Source organism: Panthera tigris, chromosome E2, assembly GCF_018350195.1.
Source record: "Panthera tigris isolate Pti1 chromosome E2, P.tigris_Pti1_mat1.1, whole genome shotgun sequence".
Lineage (NCBI taxonomy): Eukaryota > Metazoa > Chordata > Mammalia > Carnivora > Felidae > Panthera > Panthera tigris.
The window spans coordinates 24,949,314-24,976,865 of NC_056674.1; the positions used below are offsets into that span (position 1 = coordinate 24,949,314).

At 36.7% G+C, this 27,552-nt stretch overlaps 1 protein-coding gene across 5 annotated transcripts in view; it reads right to left on the reverse strand.

Annotated features, from left to right (window-relative positions):
- The window catches only part of LOC122234015 (histone-lysine N-methyltransferase SETMAR-like), a 55,083-nt gene that overhangs the window by 24,645 nt on the left and 2,886 nt on the right, over positions 1 to 27,552 (reverse strand). The window contains exon 1 of one of the 5 annotated variants that reach the window (XM_042968153.1): positions 16,816 to 16,857. The exons of the other annotated variants lie outside the window; for them this stretch is intronic. Within the exon in view, the coding sequence (XP_042824087.1) occupies positions 16,816 to 16,827 (12 nt within the window). The 5' untranslated portion in view covers positions 16,828 to 16,857. Of the gene's footprint in view, positions 1 to 16,815; positions 16,858 to 27,552 lie in introns of those variants that run through there. 5 annotated transcript variants of the gene reach the window in all.

Consider the following 27,552-nt stretch of genomic DNA (forward strand, 5'->3'; position numbering starts at 1 on the left):
ATACTCTTTTTTACATATTGAAGGTTTATGGCAACCCTGCAAGTCTACCAGCACCATTTTCCAATAGCATTGGCTCACTTTGTATCTTTGTCACATTGTGGTAATTCTTGAAATATTTCAAACTTTTTCATTATTATCTTTGTTATGGCAATCTGAGATCAGTGATCTTTGATGTTACTATTTGAATTGTTCTGGGATGCCCTGAAACCACACCCATGTAAGACAGCAAATTTAACTGATAAATGTGTGTGTTCTGAATGTTCCACCAAATAGCCATTCTCCCTTCTATCTCCCTCTCCTCAGGCCTCCCTATACCCTAAGACACAACAATATTGAAATCAGGTCAGTTAATAACCCTATAACGGCCTTTAAGTATTCAAGTCAAAGGAAAAGTCACATATCTCGCTTTAAATCCAAAGCTAGAAATGATTAAGCTTAGTGAGAAAGGCATGTCAAAAGCCAACACAAGCCAAAAGCTAGGCCTCTTGCACCAAACAGCCAAATTCAAAATGCATTAAAAAAAATTCTTGAGGGAAATGGTACTACTCCAGTGAACACATGAATGATAAGAAAGTGAAACAGCCCTATAGCTCATATGCAGAAAGTTTTAGTGGTGTGGATAGAAGATCAAACCAACCACAACATTCCCTTAAGCCAAAGGCTAATTCAGAGCAAGGCCCTAACTTTCTTCAATTCTATGAATGCTGAGAGAGGAAAGGAAGTTGCAGAAGTCTGAAGCTAGTAGAGGTTGGTTCATGAGGTTTAAGGAAAGAAGCCAGGTCCATAACATAACAGTACAAAGTGAAGCAGCAAGTGCTGATGGAGAAGCAGCAGTGGGTTGGTTATCTGGAAGATCTAGCTAAGATAATTAATGAAGGTGGCTACACTAAATAACAGATTTTCAGTGTAGATGAAACAGCCTTATATTGGAACAAGATGCCATCTAGGACTTTCATAGCCTCAAAAGACAGGCTGGGTTCCTTGTAGGCTAATGCATCTAGTGACTGTAAGTTGAAGACAATGCTCATTTACCATTTCAAAGATCCTAGGGCCCTTAAGAATTATACTAAATCTGCCTATGCTCTATAAATGGAAAAACCAAGCCTAGAGAGCACACCTGTTTACCACATGGTTTACTGAATAGTTTAAGCCCACAGAAAAGATTCCGTTCAAAGTATCACTGTTCATTGACAATGCACCTGATCATCCGAGAGCTCTGATGGAGATGTACAGTGACACTAATGTTTTCATGCCTGCTAACACAACATACATGCTGCAGCCCATGGATCAAGGAGCTATTTTGACTTTCAAGTCTTCTTATTCAAGAAATACATTTTGTAAGGCTCTAGCTCCCATAGACAGTGATTCCCCTGATGGATCTAGGAAAAATGAATTGAAAACCTTATGGAAAAAATTCACCATTCTGGATGCTATCTCAAGAACATTCATGATTCAGGAGTGTCTGGGCAGCTCGGTAAGCGTCCGACTTTGGTTCAGGTCATAATCTCACTGTTAGTGTCAGGCTCTGTGCTAACAGTTTGGACACTAGGGACATCTGGGTGGCTCAGTTGGTTAAGTGTGCAACTCTTGGTTTCAGCTCAGGTCATAATCTCACGGTTCGTGAGGTTGAGCCCCATGTCGGGCTCCACTCTGGCAGCATGGAAACTTCCTGAGATTCTCTCTCTCTCTTCCTCTGCCCCTCCCCTGCTTGCTCCCTCTCTCAAAATAAATTAATTAAAAAAAGGACTGACTCCAATTTTGAAAGAAGTTTTACTATGGGTAAATGCTATTCACAGCATTGCATGCTACAGAGAAACTGTGAAAGGAAGAACTTCATTGTTGTCTTATTTTAAGAAACTGCCACAGTTACCTGAACCTCCAGCAATCACTACCCTGATTAATCAACAGCTATCAACATCAAGGCAAAACCTTCCACCAGCAAAAAGATCACAACTCACTGAAAGCTCAGATGATGGTTAGCATTTTTGAGCAATGAAGTACTTCTTTTTATTAAAGAGAGAGAGAGAGTGTGCAAGTAAGGGAGAAGGGCAGAAGAAGAGAGAATTTTAAGCAGGCTCCATGCTCTGAGCAGAACCCAACATGCAGGGCTTAATCCCATGACCCTGGGATCATGACTTGAGCCAAAATCAAGGCTCAGATGCTCAACCAACTGAGCCACCCAGGTGCCCTAAATGAAGTATTTTTTAATTAAGGTATATACATTGTATTGTTAGACAAATGCTACTGCACACTTAATAGACTACAGTATAATATAAACATAACTTTTATATGCCTTGGGAAACCTAAAAATTCATCTGGCTTGCTTTATTGTAACATTCACTTTATTGCAGTGGTCTGGGAACTGAACCCATAATATCTCCAAAGCATGCTTATACTAAATCAGAAACAAAAGTGGCCGGTGGGGGGGGGGGGGGGGGGGGGGAGGGGGTGGTTACTACTGATTCTATAGAAATAAAAAGAATTATAAGACAGTACTATGAACAGTATGCTAATGAACTGGATAACATAGATGAAATAGACCAATTCCTAGAAACACAAAACCTAGCAAGACTAAATCATGAAAAAATGGAATATTTAACAGACCTACTAGTAAGGAAACTGAATCAGTAATCAAAAATCTCTAAACAAAGAAAAGTCCTGGACCTGATGGCTTCCTGGCAAATTCTACCAAACATTTAAAGAAGAACTAACACCAGTCCTCAAACTTTTCCAAAACTTGCTGTAACATGAACCATTAGGGACGTTTAAGTGAAGTAAGCCATTTACACAAGATACACACAGTATGACTCCATTTACAGGAAGGACCTATAGCAGTCAAATTAATAGAGACAGAAAATAGATGGGTAGGGGCACCTGGATGGCTTGGTCATTTAAGCATCCAACTTTGGCTCAGGTCATGATCTCAGTCTGTGAGTTCGAGCTCCACGTCGGGCTCTGTGCTGACAGCTCAGAGCCTGGAGCTGCTTCGGGTTCCAGGTCTCCCTCTCTCTCTGCCCCTCCCCTGGTCACACTCTGTCTCTGTCTCTGTCTCTCTCTCTCAAAAATAAATATTTTTTAAAAATTTTTAAAAAGAAAATAGATGGGTAGTTTCCAGGGGCTGGGTGGAGGGGCCAATGGAAGTTATTGTTTAATGGGTATAGAGTTTCAGCTTTCAAGATGAAAACTATTCTGGAGATGGACAGTGGTGATTGGTGCACAATAATATGAATGAACTTAATACCACTGAACTGTACACTTAAAGATAGCTAAGATGATAAATTTTACATCATATATCTTACCACAATAAAAAACAATTGGGAAAAAGTTTGTTTTTGGGGGGGATTTTTTACATGTGCATATCTAATTATTCTACCATCGCCTGTTGGAAAAAAAAATCCTTTTTCTACTACTGTGGTCACCCTGCAGAGGCACATGGATCTCATATCCAAAATTTGGTTCAGATGTTGGCACTGATGATGCTACCCATGTACCAGGAGGGTATGAAAAGGCTTTGGTAATGAGGGTTTGGGGGAGAACAGGGAAAGATCCCAAGCAGGTCCAAAAGACTTGAGAAGTAAGGAAAGGAGGTTAGTTCCATTTTTACCGCAGTTAGGGGGAAGGATTGCTCTCCTACAGGAGAGCAACTGTGGTTGACATGGTTTGAATGCTCTGTTGGCATGAAAGGAGGGAGTATCCAGGCTTTCTGATCAACTTGCCAAAATGTGGCCAGCAGGAGAAAGAAATGTTGGGGTTTCAAAGCCATCTGCAATCAAACTTGATCAAAAAATGGGAGTCAGGCATTTTATTAAAATTTACTCCTGACATTTACCTGATGGTTGAAATCAGCTGTTTTACTTAATTGAACATGAACTTGTTTAAGCAAACCATTATGGCAATATGTAAGGTCTCTTGTATAGCCTGAGACGAGTAAAGGAGGTGAGGATTTTGCTGAATGCATTGTGTATTTTGAGAAGTAAAAAGAGTGCCTTGGTCACTACCAATAATGTCTAGAACTACAACTGGGATAAGGAATGCCTTAGTGAGGCCTTGTACTGTGGCTTTAGTATGTGCAGAGAAATGTTTGATTTATATTTTGGGTGTCTGTGATGTAAGAAATTCCCAAAATTCTTTACCCCAAAGGGCCAACCTTGGGTAAGGAGTTGTTGCTGCCATTGGCAAGACCAGACGGCCAGACCATTGGCAATAAAAATACAGAGTTGACTGCTGGACAGAGCATCTAGTGCTAAGATAATTGCCTGAAATTTGGCCACTTGTGCTGACCCTTGAGTCCTGCCTTTTTAATTTTTTTATTAATTTTTAATGTTTATTTATTTTTGAGAAAGAGAGACAGACCATGAGTGGGAGAGGGGCAGAGAGAAAGGGAGACACAGAATCTGAAACAGGCTCCAGGCTCTGAGCTGTCAGCACAGAGCCTGACATGGGGCTCGAACTCACAAACAGTGAGATCATGACCTGAGCCGAAGTCAGTGCTTAACCAACTGAGCCACCCAGGTGCCCCTTAATTTTTTTTTTAAGTTTATTTATTTACTTTGAGAGAGACAGAGATAGCGTGAGCAAGGGAGGGGCAGAGAGAGAGGGAGAGAGAGAGAATCCCAAGCAGGCTCTGAGCTGTCAGCTGTGAAGCCTGACATGGGGCTCAAACCCATGAACTGAGATCATAACCTGAGTGGAAACCAAGAGTCAGATGCATAATCATCTGAGCCACCAAGGTGCCCCAAGTCCTGTCTTTGGTCAGCAACATCCCGCTTAAGAAATGGACAGCAGCAGCTTTCCCATGGGCTCCAACAACTGTGATGTCATAGAAAACTGTACAAACTCCCTTTGCTGCACACTCAGTTGATCCCAAGGAGTTCCTTAAGTATCTAAGGGGTCCAGTAAAGGGGTGATGCCCTCCAGCACTGTGGCATCTGACAAAAGACTGAGAAAAAGGGAGACCAACCGTCCTACAGGTGGAATATGCCAGAGGGCTCAGGTTTGGCTATATGGTGGTTCTATTTTGGTCTTCACAAGGAGACTTTGAGGCTATATTGAGCTTACAGGTTGCTACCTCCATGACCTAAGGCATAGTGGGCAGCTGAGAAAAGACGGTAATGGGCTCAGAGCCTCTATTTTCCAGGAAAATTAGTATGTAGCCAACAATTACTGATAATGGTGTATACCATGGGGCCAAGAAGGGCAGTTTCTTGCATCAGAAGCTTACAGACAACTTATGGCCATAATGGACGGTCTAGAGATTCCAGGAGACATAGGAGGAGGTTGCTAACACTTCTACAGTAAAGAGGTCTTTGGGGCACTATGGGAGTGTCTGTTACATTGCAATTTCAACAAATTCTAAAACACTTTGTTGTAGAGTCTCCATTCAAGGTATCTATAAGTAACACAATAAATGGGCTTAAGAATAATTTGTAAATGAGGAATACACTGGCTTCAGAATCCAAAAGAGCCCCAAAGATATTACGCTTGTTTGAATATTGCTGAGAGGGTCAATAGTTATTCCTTGATAGTATCAGCAATAGAGCTGTTCTCAGCAAACCAAATAATTTTTCAGGTATTTAACCAAGATAACAAAGACTTCTATTATGTGTAGGGTAATGGCCCATGCCCTTTCTCTGGAATCCTTTGTAAGTATCTGTATGTCCTGAATAAGTGTGTCAAATCAATCTCCTTGGAGGAGGATATCATCACTGGGATGTCATACCTGTGCTTCTAGAGAAATGTGGTGCTTTAACATCTTGCCTGTAAAGACTGTGTGCAATGGCAAGGTTGTTGACATATCCATAGGAAGCTAGGTAAAGGTGTATTATGTTTATTTGAAGGTGAAGGCAAACCATGGTTGAGAGATTCTTGAAATAGGCACTGACCAGAACAGGTTAGCCAAATCTATGCAAAATACTTATGAGACATTGATTGGATGCAATCAGTAATTTCAGTAATATTGATCATAGAGGCCTTAATGGGTAGAGCCACAAAATTAAGGTTGTGGTAATCCACAAAATTAAAAATCAGGTAAAATTGGGCAATGAGGTAGAGAAGCAGTGAAGATAAACGCTGTTCTTTAAACAAGTCTTGTGTACCTTCAATCCATCAAGTCCCTGTTTTAATTTATATTGGGCCAATATTAACTATTTTAATGGGGGTCATAGAGCCCCATTTGGTAAAGCTAATTATAAGTGCCACAGACTAATTTTATAATTTTTGAATGTTTATTTATTTTTGAGAGAGAGCAAGTATGAGCAGGTGAGAGGCAGAGAGAGAGAGGGCTCTGTGCTGACAACAGAGACCCCAATGCAGTGCTCGAACTCACAAACTGCAAGATCATGACCTGAGCCAAAGTTGGACGCTTAACTGACTGAGCCACCCAGACACTCCAACAGACTAATTTTAATATATTACTTGATGGGTCTGAGCATCCGTGCCCACTCTGAGATATTTTATGGCAATATACATTATGGCTATAGGGAATTTAGGCAGCAATAGTTTTGACAGTTAAGATGAGACATAACTATTTATTCTCTATATTTTGTAACTCCTTTAAAACTATAGGGACACTTTGTTTAAATTTAGTAGGATCCCAGGTATAACTGTAATTTGAGCCCCAGTATCAACTTAGGCTAAAAAGGTTTACCACTCATACCCTTCAGCAGATGTTAAAGTTAACCCAGAACCTATGCTGTACAGACACACAAAACAATCAACCCTTTCATCTTTTCATTGCACAAAATCTAACAGCAAATTTTGAACTTCTAATTGGGTTAAACTGTGGACATGTTTCAACCTTTTGTTTCTTAGGTCTCTCTGGACTTTTGGCTGTCTCCTCAACTGAGTCTGTGGTGCTACTCCTGAAGTATTTTTCCCTGTGCCACAGCCAGAAATTCTCTTAGGGCAGTACGTCAGGGCAATTATATGGCTCATCTAATTTGTTTCTCAATTCTGTGAGTCACTATCCTTCATTACCTGATGTCCAATGTCCTGAAATCCATTATTTCAAACGTTTCATCTGTTTTTTATGGATGTTACAATTAGGAGAAAAAATCTGGTCTCTGTTACTCCATCTTGGCAAAAAAATAGAAGTCTTTCATCATATCATTTTTTGGCTTTTTTGCTTTTTTGTTTACTTTTTATTTAAGGAAATTATAAGATCAGATGCAATTACAAGAAATACTATCAAGAAACCCTTATCCACTTGCCTAGTTTCCTCCAATAGTAACACTTTGCAAAACTATTATCTATATGTATACATAATATACATGTGTAAATATGTATACGTACATATGCATATATAGATATATGTTGATATCATATATATATAATATATACATATATTGATATCACAAACAGGATATCAATTTGATACAATCCACTGTGGTTTTATTCAAACATTTTATATTTCAATATTTAAACCCCTGCAAAAAAGAAAAACTTTTATTTTTTTATTATTTTTTAAATATAATTTGTCAAATTGGCTTCCATACAACACCCAGTGGTCATCCCAACAAGTGCCCTCCTCAATGCCCATCACCCATTTTCCCCTCTCCTCCACCCCCCATCAACCCTCAGTTTGTTCTCTGTATTTAAAAGTCTCTTATGGTTTTCCTCCCTCCCTCTCTATAACTTTTTTTTTTAAAAACAACTTTTAAAGATATTGCTCACATGATGAGCACTCGGTGTTGAATGTAAGTGATGAATCACTGAATTCTACTCCTGAAACCAATATTGCACTATATGTTAACCAACTAGAATTTAAATAAAAATTTGAAAAGAAAAAAAAAATATTGCTCGCAAATAGTTTCACTAATGACAATCCTTTAATCAAGAATTATTCACCAAAAACCAGAAAAGATTTTCAACAAAACAGCACAAACAAGAATAAATACAATCAGGGGAGCCTGGGTGGCTCAGTCGGTTAAGTAGCTGACTCTGGCTCAGGTCACGATCTCACCGCTCATGAGTTGGAGCCCTGCATCAGGCTCTGTGCTGACAACTCAGAGTCTGGAGCCTGCTTCGGATTCTGTGTCTCCCTCTCTCTCTACCCCTCTTCTGCTCACATTCTGTCTCTCTATCAAAAATAAACATTAAAAAAATTTTTTTAAAAAGAAGTACATTCAGAAAACTATAATTCAATATGTAAAAATGTCCATTCTCAAGGCACCTGGGTGGCTCAGTCAGTTGAGGGCAGGACTTCGGCTCAGGTCATGATCTCACGATTCATAGGTTCGAGCCCCACACTGGGTTTTGCGCTAACAGCGCAGAGTCTGCTTCAAATTCTGTCTCTCTCTCTATCCCTCCCCCGCTCATGCTTGCACACTCTCTCTCAAAAATAAATAAACATTTTTTAAAAATATCTATTCTGTTTTTCTTGAATAAAGCTTACTAGTAGTGCTTTATACTCATGTATTTTCAAGATGTCTCATACACTAGAACATATACATTTTGTCCAATTAAATTATTTAAAATTAATTAAGCTGTCTAATTGCTGTAGCTAGATCTTCCAGTACTTTCTCGTATAAAAGTGGCGAGAGTGGACATTCTTGTCTTGCTCCTGACCTTAAGGGAAAAGCTCTCAGTTTTTCCCCATTGAGTATGATGTTCACTGAGGGTTTTTCACATAAGGCTTTTGTTATGTTGAAGTATGTTTCCTCTAGACCTACTTTGTAGGTTTTTATCATGAATGGATGTTGTACTTTGTCAAATGCTTTTTCTGCATCTATTGAAATAATTATTTGGTTTTTATCCTGTCTCTTATGGATGTAATGTATCACACTGATTGACTTACAAATATTGAACCACCCTTGCATCCCAGGAATAAATCCTACTTGATCATGGTGAATGATTTCTTTAATGTATTGTTGGATTAGGTTCACTAATATTTTGTTGAGGACGTTTATATCTGTTCATCAGAGATATCAACCTGTAGTTCTCTTTTCTTGTAGTATCTTTGTCAGATTTTTATATCAGGAACCACAGAATGAATTTGGGAGTTTTCCTTTCTCTTCTATATTTTGGAATAGTTTGAGAATAATAGGTATTAACTCTTCTTTAAATGCTTGGTAGAATTCACCTGTCAAGGTGAAGAAGGTCTTGGACTTTTGTTTCTTGGGAGTTTTTTGATTACTAATTCTATTTCATTACTGGTAACAAGTCTATTCAAATTTTCTATTTCTTCCTGATTCCATTTTGGGGAATTATGTTTTTAGAAATTTATCCATTTCTTCGAGGTTATCCAATTAGTTGCCATATAACTTTTCATAATATACATATCCAAAATATATACCCAAAATATATAAAGAACTCATAAAATTTAACACTCCAAAAATGAAAAATCCAATTAAAAATGGGCAGACAACATGAATACACATTTTTCCAAAGACATACAGATGGCCAACAGACACATCTGAAAAGATGCTCAATATCAAGGAAATACAGATCAAAGCTGCAATGAAATACCACTTCACAACCTGTCAGAATGGCTAAAATCAACAACACAAGAAACAACAGGTGTTGGTGAGAATGTGGAGAAAGGGGAATCTTCCTGCACTGTTGGTGGGAATGGAAATTAGTACAGTCAACTCTGGAAAACAGTATGGAGGTTCCTCAAAAAGTTAAAAATAGAACTTCCCTACAATCCAGTAATTGCACTGCTAGGTATTTAACCAAACAATACAAAAATATTTACTCAAAGGGATACATGCATCCCACTGTTTATAGCAGCATTATCTACAATAGCCAAAGTATGGAGACAGTCCCAGTGTCCATCAACTGATAAACGGATCAAGTACTGGAGTGTTGTGTGTGTGTGTGTTACAGAATATTTTTCTGCCATAAAAAAGAAAGAAATTTTGGCATTTGCAATGATGTGGACAGAACTAGAGAGTATAAAATGCTAAGCAAAATGAGCAATCAGAAAAAGACAAGTACCATATAATTTCACTCGTGTGGAATTTAAGAAACAAAACAAAGGAAAAAAAGAAAGAGAGAGAGACAAACCAAGAAACAGACTCTTAACTATAGAGAACAAACTGATGGTTGCCAAGGGGGAGGTGAGTGAGGAGATGGGTGAAATAGGTGATGGATACTAAAGAGTACACTTATTGTGATGAGCACTATGTATAGAATTATCGAGTCACTATATTATACACCTGAAACTAATATATGTATATGGTAACTATACTGGAATTAAAATAAAAACTTCATAAAAAATAAATTACAAAAATAAAGTGCATAAGTAAAAAAAAAACAAAAAACTAACCTAACGAATTCTGGTAGAGATCTTTCTCTTCAGCAAAAATACTGAGAAAGCAGATCTCCAGCTTCTATTAAAGAGAAAGAACTTTAGTAACTGATTTATAAGATACAACTGTACTCTTGATATATCCAAATCCTTTTTTTTTTTCACTTTTAAAGTTCATTTATTTATTTTGAGAGAGAGAGCATGAGCGAGAGGAGGGCCAGAGAGAGAGAATCCTGAGCAGGCTTCGCACTAACAGCACAGAGCCCAACACAGGGCTTGAACTCACAAACTGGGAAATCATGACCTGAGCTGAAACAAAGAGTCAGATGCTTAACCAACTGAGCCACCCAGGTGCCACCCCCAAGTCCTTATTTTACAAGTTCAAAGATATTAATTCATTTACTTAAAATAGATTACCAAGAATATCATATATGCCCACATTCAGAACTAGCAAAGACTATTCTAGTTAAATGAGACACAAATTCGCATTCAATTAGTAGCTTGATTTCCATTACTTAATGAAAATGTTTATTGTGACATTTTTGCAACTGAACTAATTATCACCTCTCAAGACTGATTCAGATGTCTCTGAAATACAGTCCTCCACAGAGAATGTTATAAAGAAACTGAAATTTTATAGCTTTTTCTTGTTTGTAGCATTCCTATAAATAATGATTCTAAATTTTCTTAAGTATAATATATTCAAATAGAAATATGCCTTCAAACTAAGGATTTTATCCTTCAAAAGTGAAGGAGAAATACTTTCCACAGGCAAACAAAACTTAAGGCAATTTGTTGCCAGTAGACTTGTCCTGCATGAAATGTTAAATGAAGTTCTTTAGAGAAAAGGAAAATAATAGGATCAGAAACTTGGATGTACTATATATAAAGAAAACAAGAGCATCATAGAGGTATAAATGAGATGCATAGAAGTATACATCATAGAACTATAAATATAAGTATGAAACTTATATTTCCTAATCTAACAGTCTCTTCAGAATAACAATTATAACAATATATACAATTGCATATGCTTATATTTATTCTGTATATGTATATGTGTGGGTATGATTATATGTATATGTAGACATAGACACATATGATACATATGTATAAATATATACATATATACTCATGAACCATAGATAGCAATAATACAAAGGTTAGGAGAATCACTGTTATTTTGTTATAAGGCAATCACACTACTCATGAAACAGCAGAGTATTATTTGAAAGTGGACTTGGATTAGTTGTAAATGCTGATTTCAAACTATGAGGCAACCAATCAAAAAGCATAAGTGATATGCTTAAAGAGAGAAATGAAATTTTATATAATGTCCAATAAAAACCACACACACAAAAAGTGTAAGGCAAAAACAGAAACAAAGAATAAAAGCAATAAAAGCAGAAAACAATAACAAATAATGTATATATTAACCAAACTCTAACAATAATCACTTTGAACATCAATGGTCTCAATCTACCAATTAACAGACAAACTGGAGTGGATCAAAAACCAAAACCCACTGTCTACCAAGTAGACAAACCAAAATACCAAAATACACTGTCTACAAGAAACCCCTTCTAAACATAAAAATACATAGATTTACAAGTAAATGGATAGAGAAAAATTAATCACACTAACAAAAGAAAAGCAGGAGTAGCTATATTAATTTCAGATAGAGCAGACTTCAGAGCAAGTAAAGTTATCAGGGATAAAGAAGAGCATTACATAATGATAAAGTAAACTTTCCAACAAGACGTAACAATCCATAATGTGTTATGTGCCTAACAACAGAGCATCAATCTACATAGGCAAAAACTGACAAATCCACTATTACAGTTGAAGATTTCACTACCCCTCCAACAAAAATGGGATTTTTTGCCTTCCCACAGGCAGAAAATTAGGAAGGACACACAGTTGACTCAATAATGCCTTCAATCAACTGGATATAATGGACATCTGTCTTAGTCCACTTGAGCTGCTATAACAAAATATCACACACTGGGTACCTTAAAAATGACAGAAATGTATTCCTCACATGCCTGGAGGCTAGGAAGTCTAAGATCAAGGTAACAGCATGGTCACATTTTTATGAGAACCCACTCCCTAGCTCATAGCAGACTCCTCAGTATGTCTTCATATAGCAGAAGGTCTGGGGAGTTCTATGGGATCTCCTTTAAGAGAACATGAATTCCATTCATGAGGGCTCCACTCTCACAACCTATTCATCTCCCAGAGGCCCCACCTACTAATATCTTTGGGTATCAGGGTATTGGTATCAAGATTTCATCACCTTTGGAGGTTAGGATTTCAACATATGAATTCAGGACAACACAAACATTCAGACCATAACAGCTGTACAACAACAGAAGAATACTTCATACAACAACAGAATACTTTTCTTCCAAAGTTCACATAGAACAATCACCAAGATATATCACATTCTGGGCCATAAAACACACTTTAACAAGTTTAAGTGAATAGAAAGCATACAATGTCTGTCAGACTACAATGGAATTAGATTAGAAATCAATAACGGAATGGTAACTAGAAAATCACAAAATACATGGGGATTAAACCACACAACTTGAAATAACATATAGGTCAAAAAAGAAATCTCAAGAGAAATTTTAAATATTTTGAACTAAATGAAAATAAAAACATCAAAATTTGTGTGATGCAGCAAAATCAGTGCTTACAGGGAAACTTACAGCATTAAATGCATATATTAGAAAAGACATCTGAAATCAATAAGCTTCTCCAGAGGAAAATAGTAAAAAAAGAAAAAGTTAAGCAAGCAAAAAAAGACAAACATCAGAGCAGGAATCAGTTAAACTGAAACAGGAAACCAACAGAAAATATCAATAAAACCAGAGCTGGTTCTTTGAAAAAGACATTAAGTCTGTAACCAGGCTAACTAAGAAAAAGGGAGGACACAAATGACTAAAGTCAGAAATGAAAGAGGGAACATCACTATGGATGGACATTACCATGGATGTTACAAGGATAATAAAGGAATACCTATGTATAGCTCTATGCCCACAAATTTGATAACCTAGGTGAAATGGCAATTTCAAAGAAATGAAACTCCTTGAAAGACACAATCTGTCAAAACTCACACACAAAAAAATAGACAATCTGAACAGGCCTATATCTACTAAAAAAAACTGAATCAATAAATAATAACCTTCAAAAACAGCACCAAGCACAAAGAGGTTCACTGGTAAAGTCTACCAAACATTTAAGAAAGAAATTATACTAATTCTCTGTAATCTCTTTCAGAAGATAGAAGCAGAGAAATTACATCCTAAGTCATTCTATGAGGCCAGCATCACTCTAATATCAAAACCAGACAAAGACTGAAAACTACGGACAAGAAAACTACAAACCAATATATCTCATGAACACAGATGTAAAAACTCTCAACAAAGTATTAACTAATCAAATCCAACAATGTATTAAAAAAAAAAAACTATATACCACAACCAAGTGGGATTTATCTGAGGTATACAAAGCTAGTTCAACACTTAAGAATTAATTAATGTAATTTACCACATCAACAACCTAAAGAAAAATCACATGATCATATCAGTAGATGAAGAAAAAGCAATTGAGCAAACCCAACTCCCATTCATGATAAAAACTTTCCATAAGCTAGGAATACAAGGGAATCCTCCACTTAATAAACACTATCTACCAAACAAACAAACAAAAAACAAACAAAAAATGCTACAGGTAACTAGAAGCTCTCCCAATAAGGTCAGGAACAAGGCAAGAATGTCCCGTCTCACCACTCCTTTTCAACATCAAATTGGAAGTCCTAGTAATGCAATAAGGCAAGAAAAGAAAATAAAAGGTATACTGATTCAGAAGGAAAAAATAAAAATAAAACTCTGTTTTCAAATGACATGTCTACGTAGAAATACAAAAGAATTGACCACAAATCTCTTCAGTGAAATAAGCTACTATTACAAGGTTATAGCATACAAGGATAATATTAAAAAGTCCATCACTTTTCCACATACCAACAATGAACTGGAATTTAATATTAAAAACATAATACCTTTACATTAGCATGCCAAAAAAATGAAAGACTTCAGTCTACATACTACAAAGTATTCATACTACAAAGTATGTATGTACAAAGTCCATATGAGGAAACTATGAGGAAAACTATGAAACTCTAATAAAAAAAAAATCAAAGAACTAAATATATAGATATTCCATGTTCATGGATAAGAAAACTCAATGTGTCAAGATACCATTTTTTCCCTAAAGATTCAATACAATCCCAACCAAATTCCCAGCAAGTTATTTTGTGAATATTGATAAACTGATTCTAAACTTTATATAGAGGCAAAAGACCCAGAATAACCAACACAATGTTAAGAACAAGGTTGAAGGACTGACACTACCCAACTTCAAGACTGACTATAAAGATACAGTAATTACAACAGTGTAGTATTGGTGAAAGAACAGACAAATAAATCAATGAAACAGAATAGAGAGGTCAAAAATAGACACACATAAATTAGTCAAGTGATCCTTGACCAAAAAGAAAGCAAAAGCAATACAATGGAGCAAAGATAATCTTTTCAACAAATGGTGCCAGAACTAGACATCCAGAGCAAAACAAACAAAAACGACAAACCTAAAAATCTAAACACAGACTTTACATTCTTCACAAAATAAAAAATTAACTCAAAATGGATCACAGACCTAAATGTAAAACACAAAACTATAAAACTCCTAAAAGATAACATATGAGACAATCTAGATGACTTTCACTGGTGATGACTTTTTAGATATGACACGAAGGGCACCTGGGTGGCTCAGTTGTTCGGGCATCCAAGTCTTGATTTTGGCTCAGGTCATGATCTCACAGTTCTTCAGATCAAGCCCCGCACAGTCAACATGGAGCCTGCTTAGGATTCTCTCTTCCTCTTTCTCTGCCCCTTCCCCACTCATGCCCTTGTGCTCACCCTCTCTCTCCCTCTCTCCCTCCCCCCTCCTCTCTCTCTCTCTCTCAAAATAAATAAACATTAGATAAGACACCAAAGGCACAATCATGAAAGAACTGATAAGCTAGACATCATTAAAATTAAATTTTTCTGCTCTGCAAAAGACACTGTCAAGCAAATAAAAAGACCAGCCACAGACTGGGAGAAAATATTTGCAAGACACATATCTCATAAAGGAGTGCTACTTAAAGTATACATACAATTCTTAAAACTCAGCAATAAGGGGGAAAAAAAAAAAAGACCAGGCTGATTTTAAAAATGGGCCAAAGACCTTAAAAGACACCTGACTAAAGCATATACAGATGGCATATAAGCATATGAAAAGATGCTCCACATCTTATGTTATCAGGGAAATGCTAACTAAAACAACCTAAACTCTGGACATCAAATGCTAACAGGAATGTAGAGCAATAGGAATTTTCATTCATTGCTAGTGGGAACGAAAAATGCTACAGCCACTATGGAAGACAGTTTGGCAGTTTCTTACAAAACTAAACATACTCTTACCATACTATCCAGCAATCATATTTCTTGGTATTTAACTCAAAGAATTAAAAACTTATATGCACACAAAACCTGCACACATTTACAGCAGCTTAATTATTCATAATTGCCAAAACTTGCAAGCAACCAAAATGTCCCTCACTAAGTGAATGGTTAAACTGTGGTACTTTCAGATAATGGAGTATTACTCTGCACTTAAAAGAAATGAGGTATCAACCCATGAAAAGACATGCAGAAACCTTCAGTGCATATTATTAAGTAAAAGAAACCAATCTGAAAAAGGCTACACACTGTATGAGTCCAACTATATGACATTCTGAAAAAGGCAAAACTACAGAGACAGTAAGAAGATCAGTGGTTGACAGGGGTTCAGGGATGGAGGAAAGAATACATGAAGCAAAAGGCAGTAAAAACATCCCATAAGATACTGTAATGGTGGATAATGTCATTATACATTTGTCCAAACCCAAAGAATGTCCAACACCAAAAAGTAAGCCATAATGTAAACTACAAACTTTGGGTGATAATGGTATGATAATAGAAGTTTATCAGTTGTAACAAATCTACCACTCTGATGGGAGATGTTGACAATGGAGAGGCTATGCATATGTGGGGGCAGAAGGCATATGGGGAATTCCTGTACCTTCCTCTCAATTTTGCTATGAACCTAAAACCACAGTGGTGGTATTTTTGCAATATGTACAAATATCAAATAATTATGTGATTTGATACATACACCTAAAACTAGTATCATGTTATTTGTCAATTATACCTCAATTTAAAAGTCTTTTCAAAAATCCTGTGAATCAATTACACACATACAGACAGACACACACTGTAGTACTGGCATAAGAACAAGAACAGACATATAGATTAACAGAACAGAAGTGACAATCCAGAAATAAACCCATATGTCTATGGTAGCTTGATTTTCGACAACAGTGTCAAGGCCATTCAATGAGGAAAAAATAGTCTTCAACAAATGGGAGTTTGAACAGCTGGATATCTGCAAACAAAAGAATGAAGCTAAACCCTTACCTCACACTCCATACAAAAATTAATTCAAAATGAATCTTGGAAGTAAACATAACTAAAATAATAAACCCCTCAGACGATAAAAGAAGTAAATCTTCATGACCCTGGGTTTGGTGATGGTTTCTTCATTATGACACCAAAAGCACAAGCAACAAAAGAAAAAATAGGCATTCATCAAAATAAAAAATGTTTGTGCATCAAAGGACACTATAAGAAAGTAAAATACAACCCATAGTTTTTGCAAATATTTGTAAATCATATATCCGAAAAGCATCTATATCCAGAATATACAAACACTCTTACAACAACAAAAAGAAAAACCCAATTAACAAGCCAATTTAAAAATGGACAACAAACTTGAATAGATGTCTCTCTAAAAAGATACATAAATGGCCAACAAGCACATGGAAAGATGTTCAATGTCCTTATTTGTTATGAAAATGCAAATCAAAGCCAAAATGATATCCTATTTCACACACACTAGGATGACTATAATTTTTATTTTTACTTTTTACAGTGTTATACTAGTTCCAGATGTATAATACAGTGATTCAACATTCCTATACATTACTCAGTGTCCACCACAAGTGTACCCTTAATCCCCTTCACCTATTTCACCCATCTCCTCAACTACCTCCTCTCTGGCAACCATCACTTTGTTCTTTATAGTTGAAGAGTCTGGTTTTTTTTCTCTTTTCTTTGTTGTTTCTTAAATCCCACATGAATGAAATCATACAATATTTGTCTTACTCTGACTTATTTCATTTAGCATTATACTCTCTAGCTCCATGTTGTTGCAAACAGCTAGATTTCATTCTTTTTTATGACAATAATATTCTGTGTGTACGTATGTATGTATGTACGTGTATACATCACTTCTTTATCTATTCATCTGCTGATAAGCACTTGAGCTGCTTCCAGATCTTGGCTATTGTAAATATAATAAATAAAGAGGTGTATATAACTTTTCTAATTAGTGTTTTCATATTCTTTGAGTAAATATTTGGTAGTGCAATTGGTAGATCCTAGAGTAGTTCTATTTTTAACTTTGTGAGGAACCTCCATGTTGTTTTCCACAGTGGCTGCACCAATTTGCACTCCAACCAACAGTCAAGAGGGTTCCTTTTTCTCCATATCCTCGCCAACACTTGTTTCTTAAGTTTTTTTATTTTAGCCATTCTGACAGGTGTGAGGTGATATCTCACTGTAGTTTTGATTTGCATTTCTCTGATGATGAGAGACGCTGAGTATCTTTTTATGTGTATGATGGCCATCTGGATTTCCTCTTTGGGGAAATGTCTGTTAATGTCTTCTGCCCACTTTTTAATTGGATTATTTGTTTTTTGGGCATTGAGTTGTATCAGTTCTTTATATATTTTGCATACTAACCCTATATCAGATATATCATTTGCAAATATCTTCTGCCATTCAGTAAGTTCTCTTGTAGTTTTGCTGACTGTTTCCTTTACTGTACATAAATTTTTTATTTTAATGTAGTCCCAATAGTTTATTTTTGCTTTTGTTTTCCTTGACTCAGGAGACATATCTAGAAAAATGTTGCTATTATCAATGTTAGAGACATTACTGCCTGTACTCCCTTCTAGGGTTTTTATGGTTTCAGGAACTGCATTTATATCTTTAATCCATTATTAGTTTATTTCTGTTTATGGCATAAGAGAGTGGTCCAGTCTTCCCAACACCATATGCTGAAGAGATGGTCTCTCCCATTATACATTCTTGCCTCCTTCATCAAACATTAATTGATCATATATTTGTGGCTTTGTTTCTGGGCTTTCTATTCTTTGTAGTATATCTTGAAATCTGGTATTGTGAAACCTCCAGTTTCATTCTTTTTCAAGACTACTTTGGCTATTGGGGTCTTTTGTGGTTCCATACAAATTTTAGGATTATTTGTTCTAGTTCTGTGAAAAATGCTGTTGGTATTCTGATAGGGAATGATGGTGGTATTTTGATAGGGATTGCATTAAATCTGTAGATTGTTTTGGGTAGGGTAAACATTTTTATAATATTGGTTCCTCCAGTTCATGAGCATGGAATATCTTTCCATTTATTTGTGTCATCTACAATTTCTTTCATAAATTATTTTACAGTTCTCAGAGTACAAGTCTTTTACCTCCTTAAATTTATTCTAGGTATTTTGTTGTTTTGGGCCATTGTAAACGGGACTGTTTATTTTTTTGAAACACATGAGATTATTATAATAGATTCAAATACAGACATTATAAAAATTGAAGCTCCTCAGAAGAAATTATTAACAGTATGATATATATCATATACATATACATATTAACATAAACATGATAATATTATAGCAAATAAAACATAAAATACTATTGTTCCAGGTCTATTTTTTTTTTCAACTTTTTTTTTTTTTTTTTTTTTGGGACAGAGAGAGACAGAGCATGAACGGGGGAGGGGCAGAGAGAGAGGGAGACACAGAATCGGAAACAGGCTCCAGGCTCCGAGCCATCAGCCCAGAGCCTGATGCGGGGCTCGAACTCACGGACCGCGAGATCGTGACCTGGCTGAAGTCGGACGCTTAACCAACTGCACCACCCAGGCGCCCCATTCCAGGTCTATTTAAAAAAAAAAAAAAAAAAAAAACTAATATTGACTTCACTGAGAGTTTCAAGAAAATATTGTTACAGAGAAATCAGACAGTAACCTGATTCAAGAGAATCATGATAAGATTACAAAACAGCCTTTATTATGGATTTCAAAAATCCTTTTGAGTCCAATGAAGCTGGGTTAGCAAAAACTGCATAAAAAATATCAATTAGTGCTAATGTGATCTCATAATGGTCCAGCTGTTTCACACAGGATGAAAACTCGCATTACTTTAGTAGTAATGCGTCTTAGAAAAAAAATAACCACTTCTGATTTCAAACATTTGTTACTGAAGTATATTTTTCTTAAATACTTTATTGTCAAGTTATCTAACATACTGTGTAGAGTGTGCTTTTGGTTTCAGGGGTAGATTTCTATGATTCGTCGCTTACATACAATACCCAGGGCTCATCCCAAAACATGCCCTCCTCAATGCCCATCCTCCCTTTTCCCCTCTCTCCCACCCTCCCATCAACCCTCAGTTTCTTCTCTGTATTTCAGGGTCTATTATGGTTTGCCTCCCTCTGCTTGAAACTATTTTTTCCCCTTCCCCCATGGTCTTGTTAAGCTTCTTGAGTTCCACATGAGTGAAAATATATGATATCTGTCTTTCTGTAACTGACTTATTTCACTTAGCATAATACCCTCCAGTTCTATCCACATTGTTGCAAATGGAAGAATTTCATTCTTTCTCATTGCCAAGAAGAATTCCATTGTATATATAAACCACATCTTCTTTATCCATTCATGGACATTTGGGCTCTTCCCATGATTTGGCTATTGTTGAAAGCAATTTATAAACATTGGTGTACAAGTGCCCCTATGAATCAGCATTCCTGTATCCTTTGGATAAATTCCTAGCAGTGCTATTCCTGGGTCATAGGATAGTTCTACTTTTAATTATTTGAGGAACCTTCACACTGTTTTCTAGAGCAGCTGCACCAGTTTACATTCCCACCAACAGTGCAGGAGGGTTCCCGATTCTCCACAACCTTGCCAACGTGTTGTTTCCTGAGTTGTTAATTTTAGCCACTCTGACTGGTATGAGGTGGTATCTCAGTGTGGCTTTGATCTGTATTTCCCTGATGATGAGTGATGTTGAGCATCACTTCATGTTTCTGTTGGCTATCTGGATGTCTTCTTTGGAAAAGTGTCTGTTCCTGTCTTCTGCCCATTTCTTCACTGAATTGTTTTTCAGCTGTTGAGTTTGGTAAATTCTTTATAGATTTTGGATACTAACCCTTTATTCATTATGTCATTTGTAAATATCTTCTCCCATTCTGTCGACTGCCTTTTAGTTTTGTTGTTTCCTTTGCAGTGCAGGAGCTTTTTATCTTGATTAGGTCCCAAAAGTTCATTTTTACTTTTATTTCCCTTGCAAGAGAATTGCTGAAAACAAATATAAACAATGTATCTGACCAAGAATTTAGAATAATAGTCATAAAATTAATAGCTGGGCTTGAAAAAAGCATAGAAGACAGCAGAGAATCTACTGCTGCAGAGATCAAGGATAAGAAATAGTCATGACGAATTAAGAAATGCTGCAAATGAGGTACAAAATGAACTAGATGCAGTGACATCAAGGATGGAGGAAGCAGAGGGGAGAATAAGTGAAACAAGATAAAATTATGGAAAATGATGAAGCTGAGAAAGAGATAAGAAAATACTAGACCATGAGGGAAGAATTAGAAAACTAAGTGATTCAATGAAACGTAGTAATATCAAGTATCATAGGAGTTCCAGAAGAAAAGAGAGACAGGCAGAAGGTTTACTTGAACAATTTATAGCAGAGAACTTCACTAATCTGGGCAAGGAGGCAGACATCCAAATCCAGGAGGCAGAGAGAACTTCCTTCAAATTTAACAAGAATAGGTCTTCTCCATGGCATATCATAGTGAAACAGGCAAAATACAAAGATAAAGAGAAAATTCTGAAAGCAGCTATGGACAAACAGGCCTTAACCTAAAAGGGTTGACACATAAGGGTAGTAGCAGACCTATCCACTGAAACTTGGCAGGCCAGAAGGGAGTGGCAGGAAATATTCAATGTGCTGAATAGAAAGAATATGCAGCCAGGAATCCTTCATCCAGCAAAGCTGTCATTCAGAATAGAAGGAGAGAAAAAGGTTTTCCCAGACAAACAAAAACTGATGGAGTTCATGACCACTAACCCATCCCTGCAAGAGATCCTAAGGGGGACTCTGTGAGTGGAACGCTGCAAACACTACAAAGGACCAGAGACATCACCACAAGCATGAAACCTACAGATAACACAATGACACTAAATCCATATCTTTCAATAATAGCTCTGGATGTAAATGGACTAAATGCCCCAAACAAAAGACACAGAGTATCAGAATGGATAAAAAAGCAAGATCTATCTGTATGCTGTCTACAAGAGACTCATCAAAAAAAATTTTTTTAAGTTTATTTATTTTGAGGACAGAAACATTGTGAGTGGGGGAATGGGCAGAGAGAGAAGGAGACAAAGAATCCCAAGCAGGCTCTGCACCGTCAGCAAGGAGGAGCCAGACATGGGGCTAGAACACACAAAACGATGAGATCATGACCTGAGCCGAAACCAAGAGTCGGATGCTTAGCCAACCGAGCCACCCAGGCCCCCATACAAGAGACTCATTTTAGACCTGAGAACACCTTCAGATTGAAAGTGAGAGGATGGAGAACCATCTATCATGCTACAGGGAGTTAAAACAAAGCTGGAGTAGCCATACCTATATTAGACAAACTAGATTTTAACTAAAGGCTGTAACAAGAGATGAAGAAGGACATTATATCGTAATTACAGGGTCTAGCCATCAAGAAGAGCTAACAAATAAATGTTTATGCCCCCAACTTTTAAGCACCCAAATATGTAACTCAATTAATCACAAATAATCTTATTGGTAAAAATATGGTAATTGCAGAGGACTTTAATACTTCACTTATAGCAATGGACAGATCATCTAGGCAGAAAATCAATAAACAATGGACTTGAATGATACACCAGACCAGATAGACTTGACAGATATTTAGAACTTTTCATCCAAAAGTAGGAGAATACACATTCTTCTTGAGTGCACATGGAACATTCTCCAAGATAGATCACATACTGTGTCACAAAACAGCCCTCAATAAATACAAAAGAATTGAGATCATACCATGCATATTTCCAGATCACAATACTATGAAACTTGAAATCAACCACAAGAAAATATTTGGAAAGCCTCCAAATGCATGGAGATTAAAGAACATTCTACTGAAGAATGAGTAAGTCAACCTGTCAATTAAAGAAGAAATTTAAAAATATATGGAAGCAAATTAAAATCAAAACATGACAGTCCAAACCATCTGGGATGCAGCAAAGGCAGTCCTAAGGGGAAAATACATTCCAATCCAGGCCTATCTCAAGAAACAAGAAAAATCCCAAATAGAAAACCTAACTGCACACCTAAAGGAACAAGAAGCAGAACAGCAAAGAAACCCCAAAGCCAGCAGCAGAAGAGAAATAATAAAGATTAGAGCAGAAATAAATACAAATAAAAAAAACCACAATAGAACAGATCAATGAATCTAAAAGCTGGTTTTTTTAATTTTTTTTTTTAACGTTTATTTATTTTTGAGACAGAGAGAGAGACAGAGCATGAACGGGGGAGGAGCAGAGAGAGAGGGAGACACAGAATCGGAAGCAGGCTCCAGGCTCTGAGCCATCAGCCCAGAGCCCAAGGCGGGGCTCGAACTCACGGACCGCGAGATCGCGAGATCGTGACCTGAGCTGAAGTCGGACACTTAACCGACTGAGCAACCCAGGCACCCCTAAAAGCTGGTTTTTTGAAAGAATAAACAAAATTGATAAACCCCTAGCCAGACTTCTCAAAAAGAAAAAAGAACCCAAATAGATAAAATCACGAATGAAAGAGGAGAGATCACAACCAATACCACAGAAATACAAACAATTCTTAGAGACTACTATGAAAAATTATATACCAACAAACTGGACAACCGGGAAGAAATGGAAAAATTCCTAAATACCCACACACTACCAAAACTGAAACAGGAAGAAACAGAAAATTAGAACAGACCCATAACGAGTGAAGAAATGGAATTAGTTATCAAAAAATCTCCCAACATATAACAGTCCTGGGCCAGATGGCTTCCCGGAGCAATTCTACCAGACATTTAAAGCAGAGTTAATACCTATCCTTCTCAAGCTGTTCCAAAAAATAGAAATGGAAGGACAGCTTCCGGACTCATCCTATGAAGTCAGCATTACCTTGATTCCCAAACCAGACTGAGACCCCACTAAAAATGAGAATTAGAGGCCAATATCCATGATGAACATAAAGCAAAAATTCTCAACAAGATACTAGCAAATCGAATTCAACAGTATTTTAAAAGAATTATTCACCATGATCAAGTGGGATTTATTCCTGGGCTGCAGGGCTGGTTCAATATTCATAAATCAATCAATGTGACACCCCACATTAATAGAAGGGTAAGAACGATATGATCCTGTCAATAGATGCAGAAAAACCATTTGACAAAATACAGCATACTTTCTTAAAAACCCTCAAGAAAGTTGGGATAGAAGGAACATACCTTAACATCATAAAAGCCATATATGAAAAGCCCACAGCTAATATCCTCAATGGAGAAAAACTGAGAGCTTTCCCCCTGAGATCAGGAACACGACAGGGATGTCCACTCTTACCACTGTTGTTTAACATAGTATTGGAAGTACTAGCCTCAGTAATCAGACAACAAAATAAAATAAAAGGCATCCAAATTGGCAAAGAAGTCAAACTTTCAATTTTTGCAGAAGACATGATACTCTACAAAACCTGAAAGACTCCACCAAAAAGCTGCTAGAACTGATACATGAATTCAGCAAAGTCACAGGATACAATATCAATGTACAGAAATCGGTTCCATTTCTACACACCAATAAAGAAGCAACAGAAAGGGAAATCAAGAAACCAATCCCATTTACAACTGTACCAAAAACCATAAAATACCTAGGAATAAACCTAACTAAAGAGGTAAAAGATCTGTAGGCTGAAAACTATAGAAAACTTATCAAAGAAATTGAAGAAGACACAAAGAAACGGAAAAACATTCATGCTCATGGATTGGAAGAACAAACATTATTAAAATGTCAATACTTCCCAAAGCAATCTACACATTCAATGCAATCCCAATCAAAATTGCACCAACATTCTTCTCAAAGCTAGAACAAACAGCCCTAAAATTTATATGGAACCACAAAAGACCCCAAATAGCCAAAGTAATGTTGAAAAAGAAAACCAAAGCTGGCATCACAATCCCAGACTTTAGCCTCTACTACAAAGCTGTAATCATCAAGACAGGATGGTATTGGCACAAAAACAGACACACAGACCAATGGAATAGAATGGAGAATCCAGAAATGGACCCCCAAAATGTGTGGCCAGCTAATCTTTGACAAAGCAGGAAGAAGTATCCAATGGAAAAAAAGACAATCTCTTTAGCAAATGGTGCTGGGAGAACTGGACCACTTTCTTACACCATACACAAAAGTAAACTCAAAATGGATGAAAGACCTAAATAAGACAGCAAACCATTAAAAACCTAGAGGAGAAAACAAGCAACAACCTCTTTGACCTCAGCCACAGCAACTTCTTACTCGACACATCTCCGAAGGCAAGGACAATAAAAGCAAAAATGAACCATTGGAACCTCATCGAGATAAAAAGCTTCTACACAGCAAAGGAAACAATCAACAAAACTAAAAGGCAACCGACAGAATGGGAGAAGATATTCACAAATGACATAATGAATAAAGGGTTAGTATCCAAAATCTATAAAGAACTTACCAGACTCAACACTCAGGACTGTTTTCTTAATTTCACTGTAAGTTGCTTCATTTGTAGCATATAGAAATGCTTAATTTGTAGCGTATATTGATTTTGTATTCTAGTAGTTTTTTTGGTAGAGTCTTTAGCAGTTTCTATACATAGTATCATGTCAACTACAAATAGGAAAAGTTTTACTTTTTTCTTATCAATTTGGGTATCTTTTCCAGAACTATGTTGAATACAAGTGGGGAGAGTGGACATTCTTGTCTTGCTCCTGACCTTAGGGGAAAAGCTTTCAGTTTTTCCCCACTGAATATGATGTTGACTGTGGGTTTTTCATATATGGCCTTTATATGTTGAGGTATGTTCCCTCTAGACCTACTTTGTGGAGGCTTTCTATCATGAATGCATGTTGTACTTTGTCGAATGCTTTTTCTGCATCTATTAGAATAATCATATGGTTTTTATCCTTTCTCTTATGGATGTATCACATTGATTGACTTATACATTGATTGAACCACACTTGCATCCTAGGAATAAATCCCACTTGATTATGGTGAATGATTTCTTTAATGTATTGATGGATTCGGTTCACTACTATTTTGTTGAGATACTGGCCTATACTTCTCTTTTTTCTGTAGCATCTTTGTCTGGTTTTGGTGTCGGGATAACGGTGGCCTCACAGACTCAATATGGAAGCTTTCCTTCCTCCTCTACTTTTTACAACAGTTTGAGAATAGGTATTAACTATTCTTTAAATGTTTGGTAGAAATTCCCCTGGGAAGCTATCTGGTCCTGGACTTTTGTTTGTTGGGAGACTTTTGATTACCGATTCCATTTCTTTGCTGGTTGCGGGTCTGTTCAAATTTTCTATTTCTTCCCATTTCTATTGTTGGCAGTTTATGTTTCTAGGAGTTTATCCATTTCTTCTAGATTGTTTAATTTGTTGGCATATAATTTTTCATAATGTTCTCTTATAATCCTTTGTATTTCTGTGGTGTTATTTCTCCTCTTTTATTTCTGATCTTGTTTATTTAAGTCCTCTTTTTTTCCAGAAAAAAAAGAGAAAAGTTTATCAATTTTGTTGATGTTTTCAAAGATACTGGTTTAATGATGTTCTACTGGTTTTTATTTGGCTCTATTTTCTTTTTTTCTGCTCTAATCTTTATTATTTCCTTCTACTGGTTTTGGGTTTTGTTTGTTCTTCTATTTCTAACTCCTTCTTTAGATGTAAGGTTAGGTTGAGTTTTTTCTCGCTTTCTGAGACAGGCCTGTATTGCTACAAACTGCCCTCTCAGAAAAGCTTTTGCTGCATCCTAAAGATTTTGGACCATCATGTTCTCATGTTCAAGTGTCTCCGTATATTTTTTAATTTCCTCTTTGATTTCTCATTTGACCCATTCATTGTTTAGTAGCACGTTATTTAACCTCCATGAATTTGTGTTCTTTCCAGGTTTTTTTCTTGTGAATGATTCTAGTTGTACAGTGTTGTGGTCAGAAAAGGTGCATAGTGGGGCCCTTGGGTGGCTGAGTTAAGCAACCAACTCTTGATTTTGGCTCAGATCACGAGCTCACAGTTTATGGGTTTGAACCCCATGCTGGGCTCTGCACTGTGTCAACACAGCCTGTTTGGAATTCTTTCTCTCTCCCTCTCTCTGCCTCTCCCTCCCTCTCTCACTTGTGCTCTCTCTCCAAATAAATTAAGTGAAAGAAAGAAAGAAAGAAAGAAAGAAAGAAAGAAAGAAAGAAAGAAAGAAAGAAAGAAGGAAAGAAAGAAAAGATACATGTGATATTTTTGAATTTGAGATCAGTTTTTTGGCCTAATAGGTGTTCTGTTCTGAAGAATATTCCACGTGTACTTTAAAAGAACATGTATCCAGGGCACCTGGCTCAGTTGGGCAAGCATCTGACTTTAGCTCAGGTCATGATCTCACAGTTCATGAGTTTGAGCCCCACATCAGGCTCTGTGTTGACAGCTTGGAACCTGGAGCCTGCTTCAGATTCTGTGTCTCTCTCTGCCCCTCCCCCTTTTGCACTCTGTCTCTCTAAAATAAACAAACATTAAAAATTTGAAAAAGAAAGAAACAAAGAAACAAAGAAAAGAGTATGTGTCCTGCTGTTGTAGGATGGAATGTTCTGAATATATATGTTAAATCCATCTGGTCCAATGTGTCATTCAAAGCCACTGTTTCCTTCTGATTTTCTGTTTGGATGATCTATCCACTGATGTAAGTGGGGAATGAAGTCCCTTACTATTAGTGTATTACTATCAATTAGTTCTT